General features: G+C 39.3%; 1 protein-coding gene across 3 annotated transcripts in view; it reads right to left on the reverse strand.

The window, feature by feature from the left end:
* TTC33 (tetratricopeptide repeat domain 33) overlaps positions 1 to 24510 on the reverse strand; it is a 38049-nt gene that overhangs the window by 10465 nt on the left and 3074 nt on the right. The window contains exons 1-3 of one of the 3 annotated variants that reach the window (XM_015848492.2): positions 24379 to 24496; positions 23789 to 24014; positions 8026 to 8107 (exon numbers count right to left, since the gene is read on the reverse strand). In XM_015848492.2, the coding sequence (XP_015703978.1) occupies positions 8026 to 8107; positions 23789 to 24006 (300 nt within the window). In that variant the 5' untranslated portion in view covers positions 24007 to 24014; positions 24379 to 24496. Of the gene's footprint in view, positions 1 to 8025; positions 8108 to 23788; positions 24015 to 24345; positions 24497 to 24510 lie in introns of those variants that run through there. The other 2 variants (XM_015848494.2, XM_015848493.1) reach the window with 2 other exon arrangements.

A 24510-nucleotide genomic window follows, 5' to 3' on the forward strand; every position in this document is an offset into this window, starting at 1 on the left:
TGTAGTGTTGAATGAATTTTATTGCCTTGTCTACTGAACTACGACCTTACTAATAATAACGCAACCCAATTACTATACTTTCATCTACGTAAAACTGCTGTGTGCATTGATTTAGATAGCTGCTTTAAAAGTGCTCTTCCAAATCCTGATGGTAAGCACTGTGCTAATAGCAACTATGGCATCAGTTACTCAAGTTACTAAAAAATCAATTTGAATGTTCCAGTTAACAATCTGAGTTGGTCAAACACAACATTAGCATAATGGTCTACTCTTCTGCTTCTCATTAAGATGTTTCTAGTCTTCATTCATTCCAGTCCATGTGCTTGAAACACTTGAGATGATCATGTGTTCCTTCAGATGTGCAGTTTGTGGTCCTCACACCTGACAGCATTAGAATGTTTGCTGCCAATCTTATCTCTTAATTTTATCTCTTCATTGTTACCAACACTTGTTATATTAAGATGTTTGGTTATACTTGGATATTTACCTTCACTGTTCTGAAATAATTCTACTGAAGAAAAGTAGAGTTCACCAACCCCCAAGGCTCCCTCCAAAAATAAGCACTCTTTGATTTGATTGAATTCCTTTCTGAAGGAACTTCTCCTGCAGAGAATGCATCTTGATGGGAATTCTTGTCAGAATCCAGACACTTACAATTAGAATACATTAGCAGAAACTCTGTGTAATCTCTTTTCATTCAAGTTACATTCAAAACTATTTCAATGGTGGGAATTTTTTTGATAGTAGAGATGAATAAGTGCACTCTTTGCTAGTCACGTCCACAAAAACTCATAAAACTCATATTACTAGTGAAAGCAGGAACAAGCAAGCATTATTTTAAGAAGTCATGAATCATATCATAGAATCATAAAATGGCCTGGGTTGAAAAAGATCAGAATGATCATCTAGTTTCAACCCCCACGCCACAGGCAGGGTTGCCAAAATTGTTGGAATAAATCAGACTGGTCATAGTATTTATTTAAAATGGACCTAACCTCTAACTTCTCGTGTGAATTTTCTTTTGCAAACTTCATTAGCAAGACAGCACTCAAATTTCACAGTTAAGTAATCTTATCCCATATTTGATTTACTTTCTAGTTATAATGAAGTTTGTATCATTCACAGACATTTATCTGTGAAGTCTTTATTTTCATGGGTGAAATAAACTAATCTATTTAAAACACTATAATATTTATCAGTTTACTAGTTTGCTCAGCAGAATTAACATCAGAATATTACGTAGTTACTACAAATCACAAAATATTTAATATCAGATATTACAAGAAAGCTACAAATACATAAAAATATAAAAACGGAACTCTAAAGAGTCAATATAATACATACAGATACAATAATTACAGAGAACACGCAAAGAATTTGGTAATTTCTTTACCAAATTTCATCAACTACTGCACAGACTAAATGCAGTTCAAGTCCACAAGAACTTTCAAGTAGGCAGAGACTGTACTGTAACCCTCTCAGCAATCTCCCTCCTCTTCAACTTAAGACAGGTCCAGATGTCCTGGGTTGGAAGGGACATTAAAGATCATCTTGTTCCAAACCCCTGCTGTGTGTAGGGTTGCCATCCAGTTGATCATACTGCCCAAGGCCCCATACAGCTTGGTACTGAACACCACCAGGGATGAGTTCACTGACTGTAAATGTCGTGTTAGCCAAAGGTCTGATCCAGCAAACAGATTCCAGGGGAGCCAGCGAAAAAATAATTCCTATGTCTCTCTCATTTTTTCTTTCTATATTTTGCCATGGACAGATAGGTAGCAGACAGTTTGTTTCCAACTAAGTGCCAGACATGTGGACCTTGTATTAATCTAAATTTCATATCCTGTAACACAAACATGTAATTCCTAAAGATCATACAACTACTAGATATAAATAAGCAACAATTAGCTGATTCGTTATAAACTAAACTAGGGATTATGAAATCTGACCAAATCTTACAAAGCTTATCAAATTCTTAAGTATGAAGAGAGATGAGCGGAAGTTGAAGCTATTTCTTCACTGAGTGATGGATTTCTTAATCCTTAAGAACAGGGGTTGGAATGATTTAAATAATGGGCTTGGCCTATGAAAGAGGTATGCAGCTGAAATCCTGTTCACTGTATGCAAATTAAGGATAATGTACAGCACAGAAATTAGAACAGAGAGCTGATAAACAGCCAGAAAGCTTACTAGATTGAGAACTCCTTTTTGTTGTTCTTTTCATTTGTATTCACTCATTTCTACAAATATCTAAAAACAACTGCAGTATATACATGTAACACTGCCCATTGATGGGTGTCTTCCTTCAGGAAAGAGTCCTGGTTAATCCACTGCACAAAGGTTCAGAACCTACTTCATACAACTCCCCCATGTTGTATGACTTCTTATAATTTAAAGCAGCAGTGAAATAATACACTGGATGTTTAAGAATTTAGGCCACAACAAAGTTCTTAAAGACTGAATTAATATAGGTGAGCTTCCTACACTCCTTTGAACAAGACGCTACTGATCTAATACCAGAAGTAACAATAGGAGACTTCTTTTTTTTCCCCAAAATGTTTAAATAATAATAGTATGGAAATGAGCTGCTCACGTAATTATTCACTTGCTATCCAGCATTTTCAACAGGGAAGCAGTTAAAGCTGGTAAGGGAAGATGAACTATAGAAACTGAAACATCTTGCATGAAAAAGAGAGCAGTATGTGCAACCCTAACTTCTCTCCACATCATAATCAGAGCTTTTTAAAGAGATCAAAGAGCAGCTGAGAGCAATGAGAAGAAACTCATCAGCTTTCATGGGTTGTGAACCAAGATACAGTTGAGCAACTCCACAGATGCCATATGATTTTCTGGAAGCAAACTTACTGCAAACTGACACTGAAAATTGAACACTTTAAACACTATTTCCGCTCTTCAGAAATTAGGAAAGACATTTGTCCCACATCAGTCAGAATACAGATCTTTTAATTCTTTCTGTAAATATTTACAGATTCCTACTATGTCATTAACTTATTTTGCTGAGCTGCATATTAAACAAGAGTATATACAATGTTACTTTGCTGCTGATAAAGCAAATACTGATGAACTGGGAAACTGCTATATAACCCACACTGAAATTATCTTTATAAGCCTTACAGAATTCACAGATCTTAAACCCCATCCGCAACCTCTCACCCTGTGTTAAATCTCAAAAAAGAATGACTTCACGGGGACATTTTTCTTCACTGACAGAAAATGAGTGGAGACCATAAAAATCCTCTGAATGCAGTGAAAAGTTACTCCTAAAGTGAATCACCTCCTCAAGTATATGACTCGCACCAAGACTGATGGGTTTCATAGGCACTAAGCACTGGCCAAGGCCTTGCAGAAATTGGTGTTCCTCCAAATGTGGAGGTACCTAAACTTTCCCATCTAGCTACACAGTAATAGCTTTAGTATTTGTGTTAGTATGATGGATAGGAACAATATACTCAGCCGGAAGACAGTATCATTTAAATATTAACCACAGTATTTTTTGAATGATTTAAGTATTCCTATTTTGGCAAAAATGGATTTTTACAGCTCACATCAGTGCATTAAAAGTAGAATGATATCAAATTACACCTTACACTAATCAGCTTCCAGTAAGGGTAAGTCATACCGCAAATAACACCCGTAACAGTTACTTGTACATACTAAAGAAATGCTGCTGATTTAAAGACCAAAACAGAACTTTTGTTTGAAAAGATTTAAGAAATAGTTTTATGATGTATACAATTTTGTACATAAACTTATCTTCTATTGCAACATGAATAAGAATGTACTATGGAACAACAAAAAGTGAATCCAAAGCAAAACAGTGAAACTTCCCAGCTGTGCTCCCTACTTCAGCAGAGAGCAAAGTTCACGTTGAAAGTAAAAATGTAGATTCCGTTATTAGAATCGTAGAATCACAGAATCTTTTAGAGTTGGAAGGGACCTTTAAAGGTCATCCAGTCCAACACTCCTGCAGTGAACAGAGGCACTTACATCTAGTTCAGGTTGCTCAGATCCTGGTCCTGAAAGTCTCCATGGATGGGACATCCAGTGCCTCACCACCCTCACTGTAAAAGGTAGTTCTTTGTTATCCTCAACATAAATCTCCCCTCTTTAAGTTTGAAACCATTTCCCTTTGTCCTATCACCACAGACCCTACTAAAGCATCTGTCCCCTTCATTCCTGTAGCTCCCTTTTCAATACTGAAAGGCTGCTATTAGGTCTCTGTGGAGCTTTCTCCCAGCTGAACAGCCCCAGATGCCTCAGCCTGTCCTTGTTGGAGAAGTGCTCCATGCCTTCAGCCATTTCTGTGGGCCTTCTCTAACCACGATGCCTTCCTGTGTGACATGGTGTAGGGAGCCTGCTTTGGCAGGGGGGTTGGACTCGATGATCTCTAGAGGTCCCTTCCAACCCCTACAATTCTGTGATTCTGTGATAATCAGTCTCCCCTGTACTGAGGACTCTACATCTGGATGCAGTACTTCATGTGAGGCCTCACAGTGCAGAGCAGGGGTGCAGGATCACCTCACTCACCCTGCTGGCTGCACTTCTTTTGATGCAGTTCAGCATACAGTAGGCTTTCTGTGCTGTGAGGGCACACTGCTGGCTCACATCCATGTCATTCTTTCAGGTTTTCCTCCTCTCCAACAGAATCATTAAGATAAGTGAAAAAGTTTTACAAAACCAAATTACAGTCATTCAGCTGATTTCTGAGTCCTTCCTGGTGAACCAGAATGCGATGTGCCGTCTTTCACCCAATCACCTACAGATACCTCAGCCATTTAGCTGAAGTACCAGGACTTGAAGGGAGCATATAAACAGGAGGGGGAATTACAAGGGTGGATAGCAATAGGACAAGGGGGAACACTTTTAAACTGAGACAGGCAAGGTTTAGGTTAGATATTAGGAGGAAGTTTTTACACAGAGGGTGGTGACACACTGGAACAGGTTGCCCAAGGAGGTTGTGGATGCCCCATCCCTGAAGGCATTCAAGGCCAGGCTGGATGTGGCTCTAGGCAGCCTGGTCTGGTGGTTGGCGACCCTGCACACAGCAGGGGCGATGAAAGTAGCTGATCTTTGAGGTCATTTTCAACCCAGTCCATTCTATGATTCTATGACTACACCAGTATCATGTTTTGCAGCTATAGGACCAACTGAACGATGCTGTGGTAAGCATTTGTTTGCACAGGTTACATGGCACACTAGTTCAAATCCTGATGAGCTAACCCTTATTCTCCTCTTATTTACCATATGAAAATATTTTTTAAAAGAAATTCAAATAGCAAAATAATGGCTACTGCAAAAACATCCTGCTTGAAGGATGGACTCAAACCATTTCCACTCAAACTAGATTATATCCTACTAGGTATCCGTTCTATTCAAACAGGAGTTAAATTTTTATCTATTGTCAAAAGAAACTGCAGGTCTACACCTGAAAGGAATATCTTTATTAGGAGAATAAAGTACTAAGTGCACAAATGAACAATGAGGAAAGTTAACAACCTTTATAGCTACATGAAAAACTGCTAACTGAAGAAGAATTATATTATACTGTCTCTCCCATGGAAGAGTGAAGATTATAAAGTAAATCTATGAAATGGAAATTTCAAAATAGACAAAAGGAAGTAATTCTTCATACAGTGCATAATGAAGATTTGGAACTCCTTACCACATAGCTTCGTGAATGCCAAAAATTTACATCAGATCAGAAAGTGATGAGACAAACGCTGAAGAATAAAATCTTTTAAGCACTTCTAAACACAAAGAATTCCCACAATCAGAGACTGCTGGAGGCTGGAAAAAGTATTGCTTCTGCCATTTATATGATTCCTGCCAAGCCATTCCATACTGAATGTGGTCAAGATACTGGATTAGACAGATCTTTCATCTAAGATAGCATTGTTATAAAGATATTGAAGTATGAGTACGTGTTTAAAGGAACTTTACACTTTTTAAGATGTTATGGCACCATTTAACTGCAGAATTATACAGGAATCTAAAACTTAAATCATACCGAAGATCTCTACATGCTAATATGGCATCTGAAGAAAATTTAAATCTGATCCAAAGCATGTCCAAGTTACGGGGATGTACCACTGTAAAGTTCCCGTGAGGTTCAAACAACATACATACAAGAAAATGTACTGACATTTTAAAAATAAAAGTTAGAAGAAATTATTGACTACAAATCTAGTCCAGTGAGGAGGAAGGGAGAACAAACACCTACTCTCAGCAATATTTAAGATTCAGAATGATTGAGCTGTACTAGAAAAAAATATCTGTAGTTTCAAGTACAAACTTCTGAATCTTAATACCAACATCATTCAAATTAATGACAGAATGGCTTATGTTGAAAGGGACCTTAAAAATCATCAATTTCCAACTCCCTGCCATGGGCAGGGCTGCCAGCCATCAGATTAGGCTGCCCAGGGCTCCAACAAACCCTACTTAGACAACCTCTAAGGAATGGGCATCTACAACTTCTCCCAATGAATCAATTCATCAAACAACCTTTCAGTCACCCACCCCACTACACTCAAGCTTTTCTAACGTAAGCTATCTGTAACCCATATATACATATATGTTAACAAAGCAATCTAACAATACCCAAAATAATTCAGGAGGAAAAATCTTTTAAAACATTAACTAACTTTCAAATCAAATTCAAAACCAGGTAAGAGCTAAAACTTCTTTAGGTACACAGAACTAAAAACTACTTCAGCATTACTACACTGAAAGCAGCTTCTAACCTCGTTCTACAAAACCTAACTTTCTTCACTTTGCAGGCAACGAAGGCACAATAACCAAAAAAGCCATAGTGACCACAACCTGTGCTTCTTTTTGTTTTCTTTATACTAGAGTCAAACCACAATAGCAATAATGATTTTAAAACTGAACAACATAGCAATCTTCCCAACAGTTACATATAACATTAACTGATGTACTGTTTTTGGTTTCTCTTTTACTTTTCTTAGCTTTACAAATCATACGTTCACTGAGGAAATATGTCATGTACAACTAAGAACTGAAGAATTAAATCCTTGTTCTCATTCTTAATTCAACTTTAAAACATTTTTGTGGAATAGCATCTTTATTTAATATGGGAGGATAAAAGTAATTTTCTATCTTGTCATATAGATAGAAACAACAACTTCTCCATCCAAACAAAAGAGTAAAACCTGGCACTTTTGCCATCTAGGCTACAAAAAGGAATCACAAGTTGGTGTCATAATTTCAGTGAGGTGTTGATGGATGCAGGCTTTGATGAACTGAGATCATAATTGCACTTCAATTATTACTCTTTTCCAAGACTAGCATATCTATCCTGTCACTGGTTACAACCAACATGAGTTCGTGAGTGCAAAGTCCTCTTTAACCAACTTAATCTCCTTTTAAGACAAAGTTACCTACCCACAGTTACTCCCCTGATCCAAGGAAGACAGCCAATGTGATCTTCTTGGATTTCAGCAAAGCTTTCAATACTGTGTCTCTCAGTATCTTTCTAGGCAAAATGTCCAGTATACAGCTAGACCAAAATACATTGTGATGGGTAAAAAACTGGCTCAAAGGGTTGGTTACAGTAAATACAGTGGCATCATGCTGGCAGGTAGTTCCACAGGGCTCCATACTGGGGCTAGTTACCTTCCAGGTGCACATGAAGGCACATGAAGTTCACAGATGACACTCCACTGGGAGGATCTTTTGATTCCACTGAGGGTAAAGAGGCCTTGCAGAGAGATTGTGATGAATGACAGTGCTAGGAAATCATCAACTATATAAAGTTCATCCTAATAAACATCCTAGTGAAGATGTTTCTGTGATTGGCTGGGATAAACCACATTTTTAATTCCTGCTGTAAGGTACCCTGTTGTGTTGAGAAGAAATGTAAATCCTAAATAAGTTTTGATGTACTCAATCCATATATCAATTTCACATTCCTGGACAGTATGTAGTAATAATCAGTTGTTTATTTATGGATTTGTAAACAGATAAAGAAATGTCATGATTTACCTGTGATTTCATCTCATAAAGCGTGGCATCCTCTGGAGTTAACTGAAGCGCTTCATCCCACTTTTGAATAGCCTCCCGATACCTGCAATTACGACAATATTACAGTCTCACCGTACAGTTTTACACTTAGAGAAGACTTAAATCTTAAATATTTCTGTTTTTAAAGCTGATGTTGTCTTACTCAAAAAGTCACAGCATCATATTAATGATTTTTGTTGTAATTTCCCTATAAAACGCATTTAATTGCTTTAAGGAACTGGGTATTTGCTGTGCAAAACAAACAGAGTGCTAAGTACTACTGCACAACTGGCCTTAAGTGAACATAAATGTTAACACAGAAACTTACATCAAACTAAAACTGAAATTCTTGAATTGAATCCAGTTCTCCTTGTTGTCAAAAATCATCCTCAGCCAGGTATAAAAACAACGTTGTCTGGACAAAATATGCTCTGCTTCAGTCATCATTTAAAATTTCTTATCATCATCAAATGCTAAACACTGGAGTTACCCTCCTGCATTTCTGTATTTTGATAGAGAGTAAAATACAGAAGTCTGAATAACTTCAGTATATAGGAATATAAAGTCAGTAAGAAACAAACAAGTACCCCAGAATAATTCTTATTTGAGAAGTGATACGGTTGTTCTGCAATGTTATCCTCCCCTAGAAAAATGAAGAAGTGAGTTTGCTGACAGAAACAAGTCTTGAGCTTTAACAAAGAGATGCAAGTTGGACAAGTACACAGTAGAGTTTAAAACCACACTGAAAAACTGTAACAGCATAATAGAACAGCTACTGGAGCACAGTCTTCAACCCTTAAAGACAACCTCATACTAATAACACCAATGCCACACTGCTGAATGCCATAAGTTCCTTGAATCTTCTGTTTCAAAATCCACTTTTGCTACACAACTGTGTAAGAACCCTTATTTTTCTATTAAATTCACTGTGAAGGTACAAAAGCTGTTATCCTAGGTAAACACACTGCGTTCTTAACACAGCATTGATAAAACTAATTTCCACACACACTTCAAATACAGTTTTATCTTCCTTCACTCCCCACTCTTTCCCTTCTCCCCATTTCTCGATGCTCCAGGCTTGCAGCGCATCAGACCAGTTAAATGATTACTTATCAGTTATGAATTGACCGGAATGATAGATTGGAAAAGTGACATAACTGAAGCTGAGGTCCTGGCAGCAATACAGGTACCACTTATGCTTAATACTCAAATTAAACTTGGGACAAAGTGTGTTTCAGTACATTTTCCCATTTCCTCAATGTTTAACTGCCAGCTGCACAGTTGTCTACTCAGTTCATTTCCTATGGGCAGGTGTTCACTCACTGCAAGGAAACGTCACTACATTTTCTATTTAAATCAGTAAAAGCATTAATATGTTTCTTAGATAAACTACTTTTTCAGTAGGAGACATTAGTTTTGCCTAAGATCTTGCACTACAACAAAACCTTCTCAAGCTCTGAGCTCAGCAAGGCAGTGTTCTGGCCAAGCAGTGAGCTGCAACACCATGAGCACGGCAAGAAAACCAATTTAGAAACAGAAGATTTTAGAAACCTGAGCAAACATGATGGAGACAAAACTAACCAAAAGGAAGGAGGCACAACAGTGACTTTCTGAAAATAGAAATATGTAACACCAAAGTTGCATTTCAAGAACATGCATTTTTACTTCTATGGAGAACATTACTGCTCACTACCTCTAAATATATAGTGCCAACACAGGCAAGCATTGTTCAAATACTGTTTTGCTGCCTATTTGTCACCGGTTTGCCACCAGAATAAAGACAGGCAAGAGAAAGGAGGTTGTTCTTTCACCAAGATGTTGAACAATGTGCATGCAATGTCTATGAACAGAGCAGTGATCCAGAAGTTGTCATCATCCACAAAAACAAAAGAGTGGAATTGATTTGTCATTAAAATACATGTGAATACATGTGACCCATCTGACAGAAATTAAGACACAACACTAGAACTGCTTTCTAGGCCTGAGGACACATCATTATAAGACTGAAGAAGGAATATCTGCCTGCAGGTATATGGTGGAACATCTGCTCAAAAAAACCTGATTGCTTACAACTGTCTTTAAGCGTGGAGATATCCATAGAGCTGTAAAACACTGGCCTTTTCAGTTATGTACATTTCCCTAGGGAAAATGTGTAACAAAATAGGACCATTTTATCCTTTTATAAATACTCAGGAAAAAAGCATTTCAGTGGTTTCAGGAAAAATAGGGATGCTGTTCTTGAGAGAAACTGAGTTATGCTGCTTGCTCCAGTGATGCAAACTTTGGGAAGAGTCTTTTCTGTATAAATCTTGAATCATATAATTTTCTGCCTCATTCTTCTGAAGGAGAGTATTGTATAGTACATTAAATATGAGATGCCCTATGGAAGAAAGTTTCTTGGAGATATAAAATCTAGTTGTAAAGTCAGTGTTCCAGTAGAAGTTTTATGAAAAGCATAAACCTCAGCTGACATAAGAAATGAGCTAACACAAAGTAGTATTCCTAAACTTTAAAAGTAAAACCTGATCATTTTACTGCATGTCAGGAACTTAGAAGGAATTAGTTTTTTGTTTGTTTGTTTAGGAATAGAACTTCAAAATAAATATATATAATCTAATTAACACAAATTTAATGAATATTCTACATGTTATTCCCATTTCTTGGCATAAAGTAAGCTCACATGCACAGTTGAGGTACCAGCATGTAAAAAGCTAGTATGCATCAGCTGAGCTGCAGAAACTACCATGTCATGGCTGGCAGGAGCAAGGAATACAATTTTAACTTAACGCTGTTCCATTCACCTTAACAGATATCACAAGCATAACTGAACTCCTTGCAATGTGTCTGCTACAGAACAAGAGCGCACATATCCAAAACAAATGCTGTGGCACAGATGATGTGCAGTAACGCGCATTCGAATCCTAACACCTTAAAAAAGAGAGATGAAACCAAGTACTTAAAATAACTTGTATCAAAAATAGCTCATATCAGAAACAAGAGTGAGACTCAAAACCTCCACATCTGTCCACTTGTGATGTTTTAAACATTCTTTAGAAACCTCTGATGTTCAGTCAGTGTGGGGTATTGTCCTGGATACCACTGGGCTGAAGACATGCTGGCTGGAAAGTAGATTTGCAGAAAAAAGATCTGTGGATCCTAGTGGCCAACAGACTGGCTATGAACCAGCCACGTGCCCTCAAAGCAAAGAAGTCAAATAGCATCATGGCCTGCTTTAGCATCACCAGCTGAGGGAAGGGATGTTTCTCAGCTTTGGCGAGCCAGAGCTCTGCAATGCCGGGTCCAGTTTTGGGCTGCCAAGGAGAAGAGAAACGCTGACAAACCTTCACACATTCAGCCACATAGAAGTTTAAGGTCTGAGAGCTTCCATCATACAAGGAGAGCCTAAAAGAGTTGAGACTGTGCAGCCTAGAGAAGAAAAGGTTAAGGGGCATCTTAACACAGCACAGTGGTTCAGAAGTTGAAGGCAGGGGTAAGGAAGATGGAAACAAGACTCTTGTCATCAGTGTCCAGTGACAGAACAAGAGGAAATGGGCACAAACTGAATCACAGAGAAAAACAGTTATTATGAAGGGTGGCTGAATACTGGAACAAGTTGTTTCAGAGGTGACATGTCCACCACTAAAGATAACCAAAACTCAACTGGACAAGATCCTGCAAAAACTGCTCTTGTTGACCATGTCTAGAGTTGCAACTGGAGGAGAAAAATGTTCTAGATTTTTTCAGTACTGTATGATTCTACATCATCAACAACCTCAGTGACACATGGTCTAGGACAAATGATCATCTCAACTGAAAAAAAATTAGAATAAGAAAATTTAATGTTACCAAAAAATAACTGAGCTATTAATTTTTACATGGCTGGGACTGCTATAAGAGCTTATCTACCATAACAGTAAGAAGTCACAGAACATAAATAGTTGATATATGCTGCTTTTACAGAAAATCAAAAAAAAGATTTCCAGGAGAAGTAAAATCCCAACCTATGTGTACATCATGACTAAGCTTCTAAGCTCCAATAATATAAAGCTTTCCTTAAAAAGAGACTCATATTTTCAGGTTTTGAATTATTATTTATGGGAGTACTAAACTAATGTATATTGAATTTTATCTACAATTATTTCAATCAAATAGCATGTCTCACTACAAAGGAAAGAAATAGTGATTTTAAACAGAACACAGACATTACTTTCTTCACAAAAATGCCAAAGAAAGAAAAAATTATTGAAAACAGGATATATTGGAGATGATTCCAGATACAAGACTTGATGGATCTTGCCAATTTTATTATCAAGATATGAAATTCCACAGCTCCCCTGAAGCACTACAACTTCTCCAGACACACTGCTGACCATCTGGGAGCTATACAGACTTGGCAGATTCTTGTACAGCTTGCTGAAGTTACGAGCTTATCTCATGATTACACTTAGCTTTCTCAACAACACTTCTGGGAAAACAGGATCTCTTGAACTCCTAAACAAAATGATTATATCAAATTTGTCATTTCATAAGAACATATTAATTGGAAGCTTCTGGATAACAAACACGCAGCAAAAAGTAGCCTTTGATAGCAATTACCTACAAGAGATCACACAGGATCTAGAGTACTACCACAGGCTTGCAACAGTTGGTACTTGACATGAATTGAGGCAAAACACATGCAGAGTTAACACTGAAAATGTCTGAAGATATACTGAAGAGATGTAGCAAATTGAGACAAAGTGAGACAAGCCGGCAGGAAAAGCCATGTCAGTGATGTGTCGTGTCAGCAGAAAAGGGAATAACTCCTTGGAACAATTAGGGACTTGGAGGGACTCCTGCAATCAGATGTTTCAGAAGGATGAGGGCAAACATGGTTATAGGAAAGAGGAAAACAAGACTACAAAAAAAAGAACACAGCTCCTTATCAGGTACTTTCACCACATCACAATGAAGGTGGCTGGTCTGTGGCCTTTAAAAAAACCAGCAAGTTTGATCTAATGCTTGGGTTTGGTGGAAGCTAGAGGAAAAGAACACCAGTCAGTAACTATACAGAGTACACAGAACGGAAAAGGGAGGGGAAGGTAAAGCAAAAAGAGCAGCTGATCATAAGGATATACTTCCAAGCTCTGTGATGATGCAGCACCACATGGTGGAAATGAAGCCTCATGGAACAAATGAAGAAGGAACCTCACAAGTAAAATTCACATAATAATTATGTGCTTAATTTTTTTTTTCAATTGCAAATAATTCTATGCCAACAAATTGCTGTTCTACAGTGTAACTTTTTTATGGTAAATAATGTGCCTGTATTACCTGCAATTGCCAAGGCAGTAAGTAAAAACTGCACACTTTGCTACCTGATGGCGCTTCCATTAACCTTTTTGTTGATTTAACAGGCTTATTTCAGTATGGTCACACTAATAACCACAGGTAAAGATGTACGTAACAGCTCTTCAGTGGCAACTGACCACATACAAGTCCTTACCACACAGTAAACAACAGATAAATGTGAACAGGATTGCTGTAACTGTCATAGCAGTAGGCAAAACCTACTGAACTTAACGCTGAAGAAAACAGGATGCACACAGCTGATGCCTATAGTTTTAATGCATAACTGTTCTCAGAGTTCATATTCCTGCATGTTAGACCCCCCAGTATCAAGTCACATGGTTCAAATAGTGAAAAATGTCAGATTTATACACACAACTAAATAACTCCACAAATACTTCCAAGACATGCATCTCTCAAGAACTTCCAATGAAGACCAAATGTGAAACACCATTTCACCAAATGCCAAAATCAACTACAGTCCATCATCACACTTAACTAAAAATTAGGTTTTCAGTGTGAGTTCAACCTCAGTTTCTTAAGTTGTACTTCATCCACACACATACCTGCGGACAATCCTGTATTAGGTAAATAAAACTGCTTTTGACAAAGAAAACCTATTAAAAGCAATACTGGAGACAGGTATTCCTGTAGCTAATACCTAGAAGTGAAAACCATACAACCAAGATTCTGCTATCACCTCTGATAGACATCCTCACTCATGTAGGAATAACATTTAATTTCCTCATCTTCAGTGTGAAAAACAGTCTTTCATGAATTATCAGAAATCATTTATTACTAACACAACTATTTTATTGTTTTGAGGAGCAGGAATGGGTCAAATGGCAGACAATTATTTTAACAATAAATGACAGAATTTAAAGCAACAAGCTGAAAGCTCAAATAATAATGGAGGTAATCACAGTCTACACTTGAAAATCTGTCATAAAATGTCTTTCACATTTTGTATTTAAGTGTGAGGGCCCTGCTTCCTTTACCATATTTTACACTCTTCTTGAAAATCTGGCAAATTATTTCACAGTCAAACCCACTCAAATACTACACTGTTAAGAAGACAAGCTAAATTGCAACACAAATACAACATATCCAGCAGCTAGCCAAATCTCTCCCCACTAAATGCATAACTACTGCTATCAGTACACAGGACTACACTGGGCTTTGTTCTCAATGAAGCCTTTGGCAAGTACATACGAGCATCTGCTGGTGCTTTTTCTAGAACCATGGTATGTATCAGTCTGAGATGAATACAGAATTACATGGCTGTCTGAAAAGCAATTTGTTGAATTAAGACCAAAGTGTATGCTTTTCTTTAAAAGAAGATAATCTTTATATTCAGCAGAAACTCAAACAAGTTGCACACTACAAAATTACTTGCAAAATTCTAGAAACTGGGAATTACATAATTTTGTTTCTGGTTCCCCTGCAGAACCTCCTCAGGCCTGATGCTGATACTTCATAATTATGCCGTTAAATATGGATTAGATATAGAACTTACTTTATCACTTAACACAGAAAAATTTCTTAGCTGTAATAAAATAACACTACTTAAGACTCCAAAGAGCCTCCCTGGTGCAAAAAAGAACCAATCTCTCATCCCCTCTTCTCCTAGCCACCACTCCACTGTGCATCCCAGAGCATCCTAGGCACTGGCTTCCTGCTAATCATAAAGGTTTGTCTATCTTCTTAAGCGACCCCCCAAAAATATTACAATGAACCTAAATAACTACTGCTATTTGACAAGTTCAGGCCAATTTTAATAGTTGTGGTAGTATTCAGAAGTCCATAGTTTAACTTTGAAAATGAGAATGGTCAACAGCAGATCTTCACAAGCTAACTTAGACACCAGACTGGTGGTTTTGCTGTTTTAATTTTGTCACAAAAGCCACAAAACCCTACTGTCTGTCTGTGTACCTTATTAACGAAAGAAAAATTAACAGATGGACTGCAGTCACTACAGTTCTGGTATATAATAATATTACCAAAGAGAAATCTGCTACTTTAACAGTAAACATTCAACCTTAAGGATTCAAAAAGAAATAAGCTATTTCTAGCTTAAACACCTTAAGGAACACTTTCCAAGGTCTAGAATCTGTTTTGCAATCCTATACAAACACAGAGTATTTCAGTAAATTCCAGCCTTGTAATTCAGTATTGTATGATTAAAATCAAAATGACATCAGTGGTGGAATTCCCCTCCCTGGAGGTATTTAAGAGATGTGTGAACATGGCAGTAAGGGATATGGTCTAGTGACAGGACTCAATAAACCATGCTGATGGGTTGCACCTCATCATGTTGGAAGTCTTTTCTAACTCCATGATTCTGCAACTTTATGGGTGACAGATCTGCAGGAAGCCAAAATAAACAACATTAAATACGAGTAGAGATTAGTTTGACACACGGAAATTCCAATTAAGAACAAAAATACAACGCAATACAACACCTGCTGTTTCATAATTGCAATAATAGGCCACAGTAATCTTCTAAGTTTTGTAGTAGAAGAAATTGCACAGCTGAGGTAAAATCAATTAACTACTTCAGTATCCTTAAACAAAAACTGCAAATTAACACAAGTGTCAGAACTTGAAATAGTTATAGCACTTCTAAAATATCTTAATGTATCAGGTAATGAAGCAATATATTTTATTGCTAGACTGAAATATTAAATACAAAGCTTCAGTTCCTCAAAACAGCCTCAGCAGCACTTCCGTTGAAAGCAACAGGAAGAAAAACATAGGAAAAAAAAAAAAAAACTGTTGTACTATATTCAAAGTAATAGTTGTATTCTGGGCTTACTTGTGAATTATTTGCTCAGATAATCCTTTAGAAGCATGGCAGTAGATCCAGAAAGATGGATGCTATCTGTTTGCTTCTTAGTTCAGCAGGCATTTAATTCTCATAACCTTTCAAATACTTCTCTACAAATAACCAACAGCTCGATCTTCTGCTGATCACATTATGGTCCTACTGGCTCTTACAAATTAATCACCAGAACTAGGACAAAGTCAAATGCTGTTCACAGCACAAAAAAAAAGCTTCACAATAAATAAATAAATAAAATGAAATTATTAAAAAAAAAAAAAAAACTAGGTAAATAAAATAACAGCATTTATCTACCTTTCTCCTAAATGACTAATTACCAAATCACTGTGCTTGAGGATGAGATACCACCCTCACTACAAGAAAAACACTAAGGCTGTGAAGTGAATCCAAAGGGCAGTGAAGCTGATGAAGGATCTGGAGCACAAGTCTTAACAGGAAGCAGCTGAGGGAACCAGGATTGTTTAGTTTGGAGGAGGCTCAGGAGAGACCTTATCACTCTCTACACCGATCTGAAAGGAAACTGTAGCGACAGCAGGGGGTTCAGTCTAATCTTGCAGGTAACTAGTGATAGCACAAGAGGAAATGATCTTAAGTTGCACCAGGGGTGATTCAGATTGAATATTAGGAAATATTTCTTCCAAGAAAGAGTGATCAGGCATTGGCACAGGCTGCCCAAGGAGGTGGTACCTCCAGAGAAGTGTAGATGTGGCACTGAGTGACATGGTTTAGTGGGCATGGTGGAGATGAGTTGATGGTTGGACCAGATGATCTTAGAGGTCCTTTCCATCCTTAATGATTCTATGATTACACAGTGCAGATTAGGCAAAAAAATGTTCTGTAAAGCAGGGAGAAGAGGCAAGCATAATTTGTACTCCCATTCCCACAAGAGAACTGAAGAACAAGAAGCTACAGATTCAGATTCATGAATTTTTTTGACAGCGCAGTTTTGCACACACATAATACTACTGACTGTTGAGAGAACAGCAGCAAGAAACATCTGAACTATCTCCTCCCATTTTTCTCCTAGCACAACATGAGAAGAAAAATAAATTACTAAAGATTCAACAAAAGATTAATATTAATATAATGTTTACTGGTAGAAATAATTAAGCCATTTAGACCACAATAATTTATGCTTCTGTGAAAGACAAAACTGTTTTTCTTTTTTGTCTCAGACCTTGCTTCCTGAAGTCTTTCTGGTGATAAGACTCTGAGAACTGCTAATTATCCAGGGGTGTAAATGGTGGGTAGCACCAAGCCACAGTATCATTTATTTAACAAATGCTACTGTCCTCAAACTCAAAACATGAATGAATTCACTTCAGAATTATAAGTATACTCACCCTTTTTCAGTGTGTTCTCTTTCAAGTCTTGCTCAGTATTCAAAATTCCAACCTCCCAGTTTCAATAAACAACCATAAAACTTAGGCATTTTTATTGGGTTTACATGGCAAAGTTTTGGTGGTGGGAGACTGCAGGAGTGGCCTCTGTGAGCAGAGCCCAGCACTGCCCCATGTCAGAGCAGAGCCAGCTCTGCTGTTCCTAAGGGGACCCACTGCTGACAGAACTGAGCCATGAGCCACACTGGGTGTGCTCTGGGAGAGCAGAAAAACTGCTGTGCAGCAGGAGCTGGGAGAGAGGAGTGAGAAAGTGAGTGAGAAGCAGCTCTGCAGGCACCAAGATCAGTGCAGGAGGTGCTCCAGGCACAGAAAACATGCAACATTTCATATGAAATGCCCAGGAAAACCAGTTGCATCAGTAATGCCAGGGAAAGCTGATCTTACAGTCAGAACAGTTCCATTAAACAACTTCAGACAATTAGAAACACCTAAGTCAACATCCAGGTTCATTGAGGTAAGTTTATCATCATCATCACAAAAGCTAATTGCCAGAAAAATGAATGGTTGTATTAAAGCCTCCAGACAAATACAGATTCCTACAGACAAACGTAGGTAGAAGAACACCCTCCAGCAAGTTCGTGCTATTTAACATACTTAACAGATGCCTTCTATTTTTAACAGTACAATAGGATTGTGGAACTAGCTGATAACAAGCCATTATTTAATGCCAATGGAGAATTCAACATAAACCAACAATGTACACTCACAGCCCAGAACATGAATTATTCTTTGGATGCATTAAAAAAAAAAAGGTGACTGGAAGGGTGAGGAGCGATTCTCCCTCTTGACTTCACACCTATGAGATCCCCCTTGCAGTAATGTACCCAGGTCTAGGGGCCCCAGCACAAGGAGGACGTGGTCCCCTTTAGAACTTTAGAAGTGGGGACTTTTAATTTAATAGAGAAACACTAACAGCATAAATAAGAGAACAGAGTTAGCCTTTGTTTTTCAGAAATAACTGAAACATTAAATGCAAATCAGTACAAACATAAACCCAATAGGATCTATTTGTAAAAATTGGTTCATATAACCATTTTCTGGCATCCTTTGGGGTTTAATGAGAAGAGCTCTATCTCCACCTAATGGACAACTAAAAAAATGCTTTGTTTTTTTTTTAAAAAAAAAGGAAGATTGCAAAGTTATCTATATGAACATGCAATTCAACTACATGAAAGATACCAGTATGACAGAAGTACTCCTCTCCTTACTGTCAGCCTTCAAAGCACCTTCTGTTACTAAGTTTTTCATTCCATTATTTAGTCTCACCTGAGCTCTTAACTCTGAATCTTCCATTACTTAATCTGACCTGAATCTCAACCTCGTGTTCAAATGCAAAGGTTTGTGGTCAAATTGCACTTGCAAACTTGTGGGGGTTTTTGTGTTTTTTTTTAATATACTGAGGCAGAGTACAATTTTTTTATACTGTCATGTAGTGAAGCATTTAAAAATACACATAAATATACAGCTTTTTTTTTTTTTTAGTTTTTTTAAAGAAAAAAAAAGAGATATCCACTGCATGGAGACACATCCACGCTAGTATCTCAGTTTGGACAGCATTCGAGTATACTAAGTTCCACGTAAACAAAAACAATCACTCTAAAATAGTCTCCAAGTTTTTCAGCTACAGAGTATTCTGGTCCTCAAAAGTCTGTGTGCATGTGCCTGGCTTTTGTTGAATCTCTGCTTCCCAAAATTGCAAAGACCAGGCAGTTGTGGTTCTTCTTCCACTTATCTTTTCCTTTTTGTTCTGACAGATCCCTGTCTACTGATCTTAACTGTCTACCTACCAATCTTCTAGAATAGTCCTCCATGGCTGTCCAACCTTTTGGCTTGTCTGGGCCACAGTAAGTGAAGAGGAATTGTCTTGGCCTCAAGAAGGGGGCTCAGAAAGTAATGCCTACTATGTATTTCCATGTAATCTACAATAGATACAAAGAGCACAACAACACAGTTTGACTGAGCAAATTCTCACCTTTGCTTCATCCACACTGCATTACCCTCAGTGGTCACATTCCTGCCATATTCAGTAAAAGATGGAGATTCTCCTTTGCCCTCCCCTTAATGTTAATATATGTGTTAAAAAAAAAAAAATTAAAAAAAAAAAAAAGGAAAAAAAAAAATTGTTCTCTTTTATTATAGTGGTCAGGTTGAATTCAAGCTGGGCTTCTGCATGATTTTCTCCCTACATATCCTTGTAATTTCTTTGTACTCCCTGAGCTGTCCATTCCTTCTTCCACAGGAGGCAGTCTCTGTTTCTCCTAGACCCTTGGGAAAAGTTTCCTGTTCATCCATACTAATCTTCTTCCCTGCTAGCTCATCCTGTGGCACAAGGCCTGCTCCTGCCTCTCTAAGACTTCCTTCTTAAGGAGCATCCAACTAAATCTTAAGGGACCTTCCCTACCGGTGTCCTCAACAGTTCTAAGTTCTCCCCCCAGAAGTCCAAGGCAGCAGCTTTGCTGCCCCCCTCCTGACTTCACCAAGAATCAAGAACTCTACCACTTCATGGTCACTCTGCCCAACTCAGCTCCCAGCCTCCACATCTCCCACCAGTTATTCTATTTGTGAGCACCAAGTCTAGCAGGGCACCTCTCCTGGTAGACTCTCTTACAGCTGTGTCAACCTTTCCATACCCAGCCCCAAGTTCTAAACATACAGAGTCACACCATTACCCCTCCTCCTTCCTTGTCTATCCCTCCATCATTCAGGGAACGATTGGATGTTGCATTGAGGGACATGGTTTAGTGGGAGCTATTGGTAATAAGTGAACAGTTGGACTGGATGATCTTTTAGTTCTTTTCCAACCTTGGTGATTCTATGATTCTGTGATTCTATGATGAGCTTATAACTATTTATTGCAGCACTCCAGTCATGGGAGCAATCCCACTGTTTCAGGAATGGCAACTAAGTCACAGTTTGCCAGCTGTACATGGCTTCTAGCTCCTCCTGTTTGTTGCCCATGCTGACTGCGCTAGTGTAGATGTACTTCAGCTGAGCCCCTTACCTCATTCCCAGTGCTGTCATAGTTACCCTAGGATCATCTCTAGTGAGCCTGCTTTTAGCCCCTTCCCCCTTCATACTTAGTTTAAAAAGCCCCAGCAGTGTGCTCTGCCAGCTCCTGGGCTAGGATCCATTTCCCCCTTTGAGACAGGTGAGACCCATCTGCAGCCATCAGGCCAGGCACCAAGTAAACAGTCCCATGGTCAAAAAAAAAGCAAATTCCTGCAATGGCACCAGCCTCTCAGCCACATATTTATGAGATGGGTTTTCCTGGTCCTCTCAGTATCCCTTGCTGCCACTGAAGGGATAGAGGAAAACACCACCTCTGCTCCTGCTCCCTCATATAATACCCTGAAGTCTCCAGTGCCCTGAAGTCCTTTTTTGATAGCTGTCAGGATTCTCTCAGCAACTTCATCACTGCCAGCCTGAAATATCAGTAATGGATAATAATCAGAGGGGCAAACCAGTAACGTCCCTGACCCAAGTCCCAGAGAGGCAGCACACCTCTGTATTTCTTCTGGCTGACACAGAGGGTCCCTCTGCTCCAGAGAATCAAGGTAGGTAGGGAGCGTTTGCCTGTGATGCCGTGGTGGGACTTGTTTCCACTCATCATTTCTTAGGTCCCATCCCTCTGCCCAATGGTGGCAAGGCAGGAGATTCAACACAGTTTGGGGTTATTACCCCAGCACCTTTCTCCCAGGTATGAATGGGAGTTACTCCAGCAATCCTTGCACTCCCTGACACTTCTCAACCTCTTCACCTCCTCCATGAGCTCTGCCACACTGAGCAAATCATCCATTTGTTCACACCTCATGCAAGTGTTATCCCTGCCCCTGCAGCCAGAAACCTGAACAGCCACATTTTTGAGATGGCCCAAAAATACATGGATCAGGAACTGTTCTCCTCAGCATCTGTGACGCCTTCTGTATCATCTCCAGACTTTTAACAAGTCTACTCCCCATGCATTACACCAGACATAGACAAGTGCTTCCCAAGCAGCTATCATAAAAGCTCAAACTTGTTTTGCTGGTGACAGCTTCTATTGTTCACTTGTGCCATTCTTAAGTTTTCCAAAGGCTAAGAGCAGGCTGTACAGTTCTTTTCTAGCTACATGTTATTCCTTGCACCCAAAGAAGACTCACTTTACAAGCACACGTCAGTCAGTTTGATCTCAGACAGAAACACGCTGGGGAAGTAACACCATCACTACTGTGATTACCCTTTACCAGAAGCTACCTGGCCTACCCAGGCTTAAAAGCAGTAAGCACTACTCCATACAAGCGATACCAGATCCACCTGTAAAACTCTATCGCATTAGAATCATAGAGTAACTTGAGTTGGAAGGAACCCAGTAAGGAGCAGTGAGCTCAACTTCTGGCTTCACAGCGGACCACCCAAAAATCACACTAAATGTTTCAGAGCTGTGTCCAGGCACTTCTTGAACTCTGGCAAGTTTGGTGCCATAACTACTTCCCTGGGGAGGCTGTTCCAGTTATAATGATAATGAGGCTGACCACGTTATCGGTGAAGAATCTTCTCCTGAACACAACCAGAACTTCCCCTGTTGCAGCTTCAGACTATCGAATAATATAAAAATTTTACTGTGAACTGTAGTCTCCTTTCAATAAGAAACGAACATATTACTTTCCACTCTTTGCTTTCATCTCTGCTTCTTTATCAAATCTGTCTCTCCTTTGGATGCCTTCCTTCTCTTCACCTCACAAGCAACATCAGCTAAGATACCACCTTGGTTTCCCACTAGCTTCCAGTATTTTCAGCTTCCTGCTGAACAATCTACACCTCCAGCTTTAAATCTATACATCTTTTTTAAAAAGAAGTCTGCTTGAAAGATACATATGCTGATAGTACCATACTGCTGTAATTGCCTACGCTCTACAGAACATGATAAAGTAATTGACGGTAGTAATGCCCCTTCAAATATAAATGTTACAGTTTTAGGTACAGAACTTCTGCCAAGCCTCAGATGTAAGTGTCAGCACAAAGGACAGTGAAAAATCTTCTGAAAACTAACATTTTAAATTCTCTTTACTTGTTTCCCTTACTTCTTATAAACCACTCAGCTCTTCTTGGTGGCTCTCATAAGCCTTCTGAGAAGACACAATTCTCACTGAATTCACAAATAAAACCACATGTTGTTAGTCATGAATGGACTAAGTTTTCTTACTGTTCTCTAATAAACATTAAGATGAAAGTTTTAGGACCAAACTCAGCCCCTCTGACTAATTATCAGCACCAAGAATCACCTGCTTCTAATTTGCTCTCTTTGAATGCCTCAGTCATCCTTTTTCAGACAGGTACAGCTTAACAGACGTACATACTGACTTATGGAATTAATACTGTCAGGAAAATGACACATCTGCTAATCTGGAACAATGAATAAAGAAAAGATGTTCATACAGCTACAGTAAGAATTCAGATTTCTGATGTTTTTAAGGGAACTATTATCAGAACTGTGGTTGTTTTTTTCTCTTTTAGAGAAGAAACCAAACTATGGAGTTTTGAAACACAGTTTATAGTGTCTCATCTTCCTTCTGTCCATCCCCCACTCCAAAGTCACTTTCTGCTTGGAGTGTATCAAGAAGAATTTATGAAATAATCTTCCAAAAAATTCCTGCTTGAGTTCTGACTGAGTCCTACTACCAGGAAACACGCAGAGGGGTTACTTGAACCCGATATGCCAAAAGAATTAGACAGATTACTGCATAACAGGTGCTGTGCATCATTTCCCTAATCACTGTGTATGTATAAACACGCTAACTCCTTCTAACACTGAAGTGAGATTACGACGCATTTATAAGACAGGGCAGAGCTCCTTGAGCAGCTGAAGCATTATTTACAGTACGGCTTACCTCACAATACTTTATTTACCCTCTGAAACTTCAGATGCAATCAGTTTTCCATCTTTCTCCATCATTCCTTGTTAAGGAAACACACGGATATGAGACTCGAATACAGACTTCACAGCAGCCAACGTCAACACCAAAAAACAAAAACAAGCCTACTCAGCATCACACCGTAGGTGCAAAGTCTAAAAACAAGTGACCAGTCTTTTTTTCAAACACGGGATGCGTGAATGCAACTATTAACACTTAATGTTCAGGAAAAGGATTAAAATAACACGTAGCAGGTAGTCAAAGAAAGAAGATAACATCAGTACCTCCTATTTTCAGCCAAACTTGCCCCCTCATCCTTCAGCTGTTTGCTCTTCTTTACGCAGTCCTCGATAACTTCCTTCCTCCTCTTGGCGGCGTTCACCCAGTCCTCATCTTCATCACCACCCGGACCCTTCTCCTCCGCCGCCTCCGCTTCGAACTGCTGCGAAGTGGCTCTCGAGACCTTCTCGCCGATCTTTCTCTTCCAGCCAAAAGAAGCCATTGGGAGAACTAGAGGAAAACAGATTTCAGCGATTAGAAGAGCTAGATTTACGGCGTGCGGGAAAACAAACACAGCTTGCTCATCTTGAGCAGTAACGTGAAGCAGAACGCCCTTCATCCATACAGATCCCGCCCAGCAGCTCCACGCCAAGCGGTAGCGAGGCGTTCTGCACCAACCACAAGCAAAAGCAGCAAGTAAAGCACAGCCCACACCCAGGAGCGCTACGCCGAGCTCCCCGCGGAGCCACAGGGCCACGGCTCGGACACGGCCCGAACACCGCCCCGAGCGCTGCCCGAAGGGGGGCGGGCAGAGGCCCGGCCTGCAGCCAGAGCCCGCTACCTGCCGGCCCGCGCCGCCTCAAGCCCCACACACCTCTGACCCGCCGGGAAGCGGAAGGGCGGAGCGGCAGCGGTTCCGCCGTGGGCTGAGAGCGACGGGGAGCGACAAGGGCCGTGTCCGGCCGCGGGGCCGTGCTGCGGCGCTGTGTCGCGGCGCTGTGCCGTC

This window comes from Coturnix japonica, chromosome Z, assembly GCF_001577835.2.
Source record: "Coturnix japonica isolate 7356 chromosome Z, Coturnix japonica 2.1, whole genome shotgun sequence".
Lineage (NCBI taxonomy): Eukaryota > Metazoa > Chordata > Aves > Galliformes > Phasianidae > Coturnix > Coturnix japonica.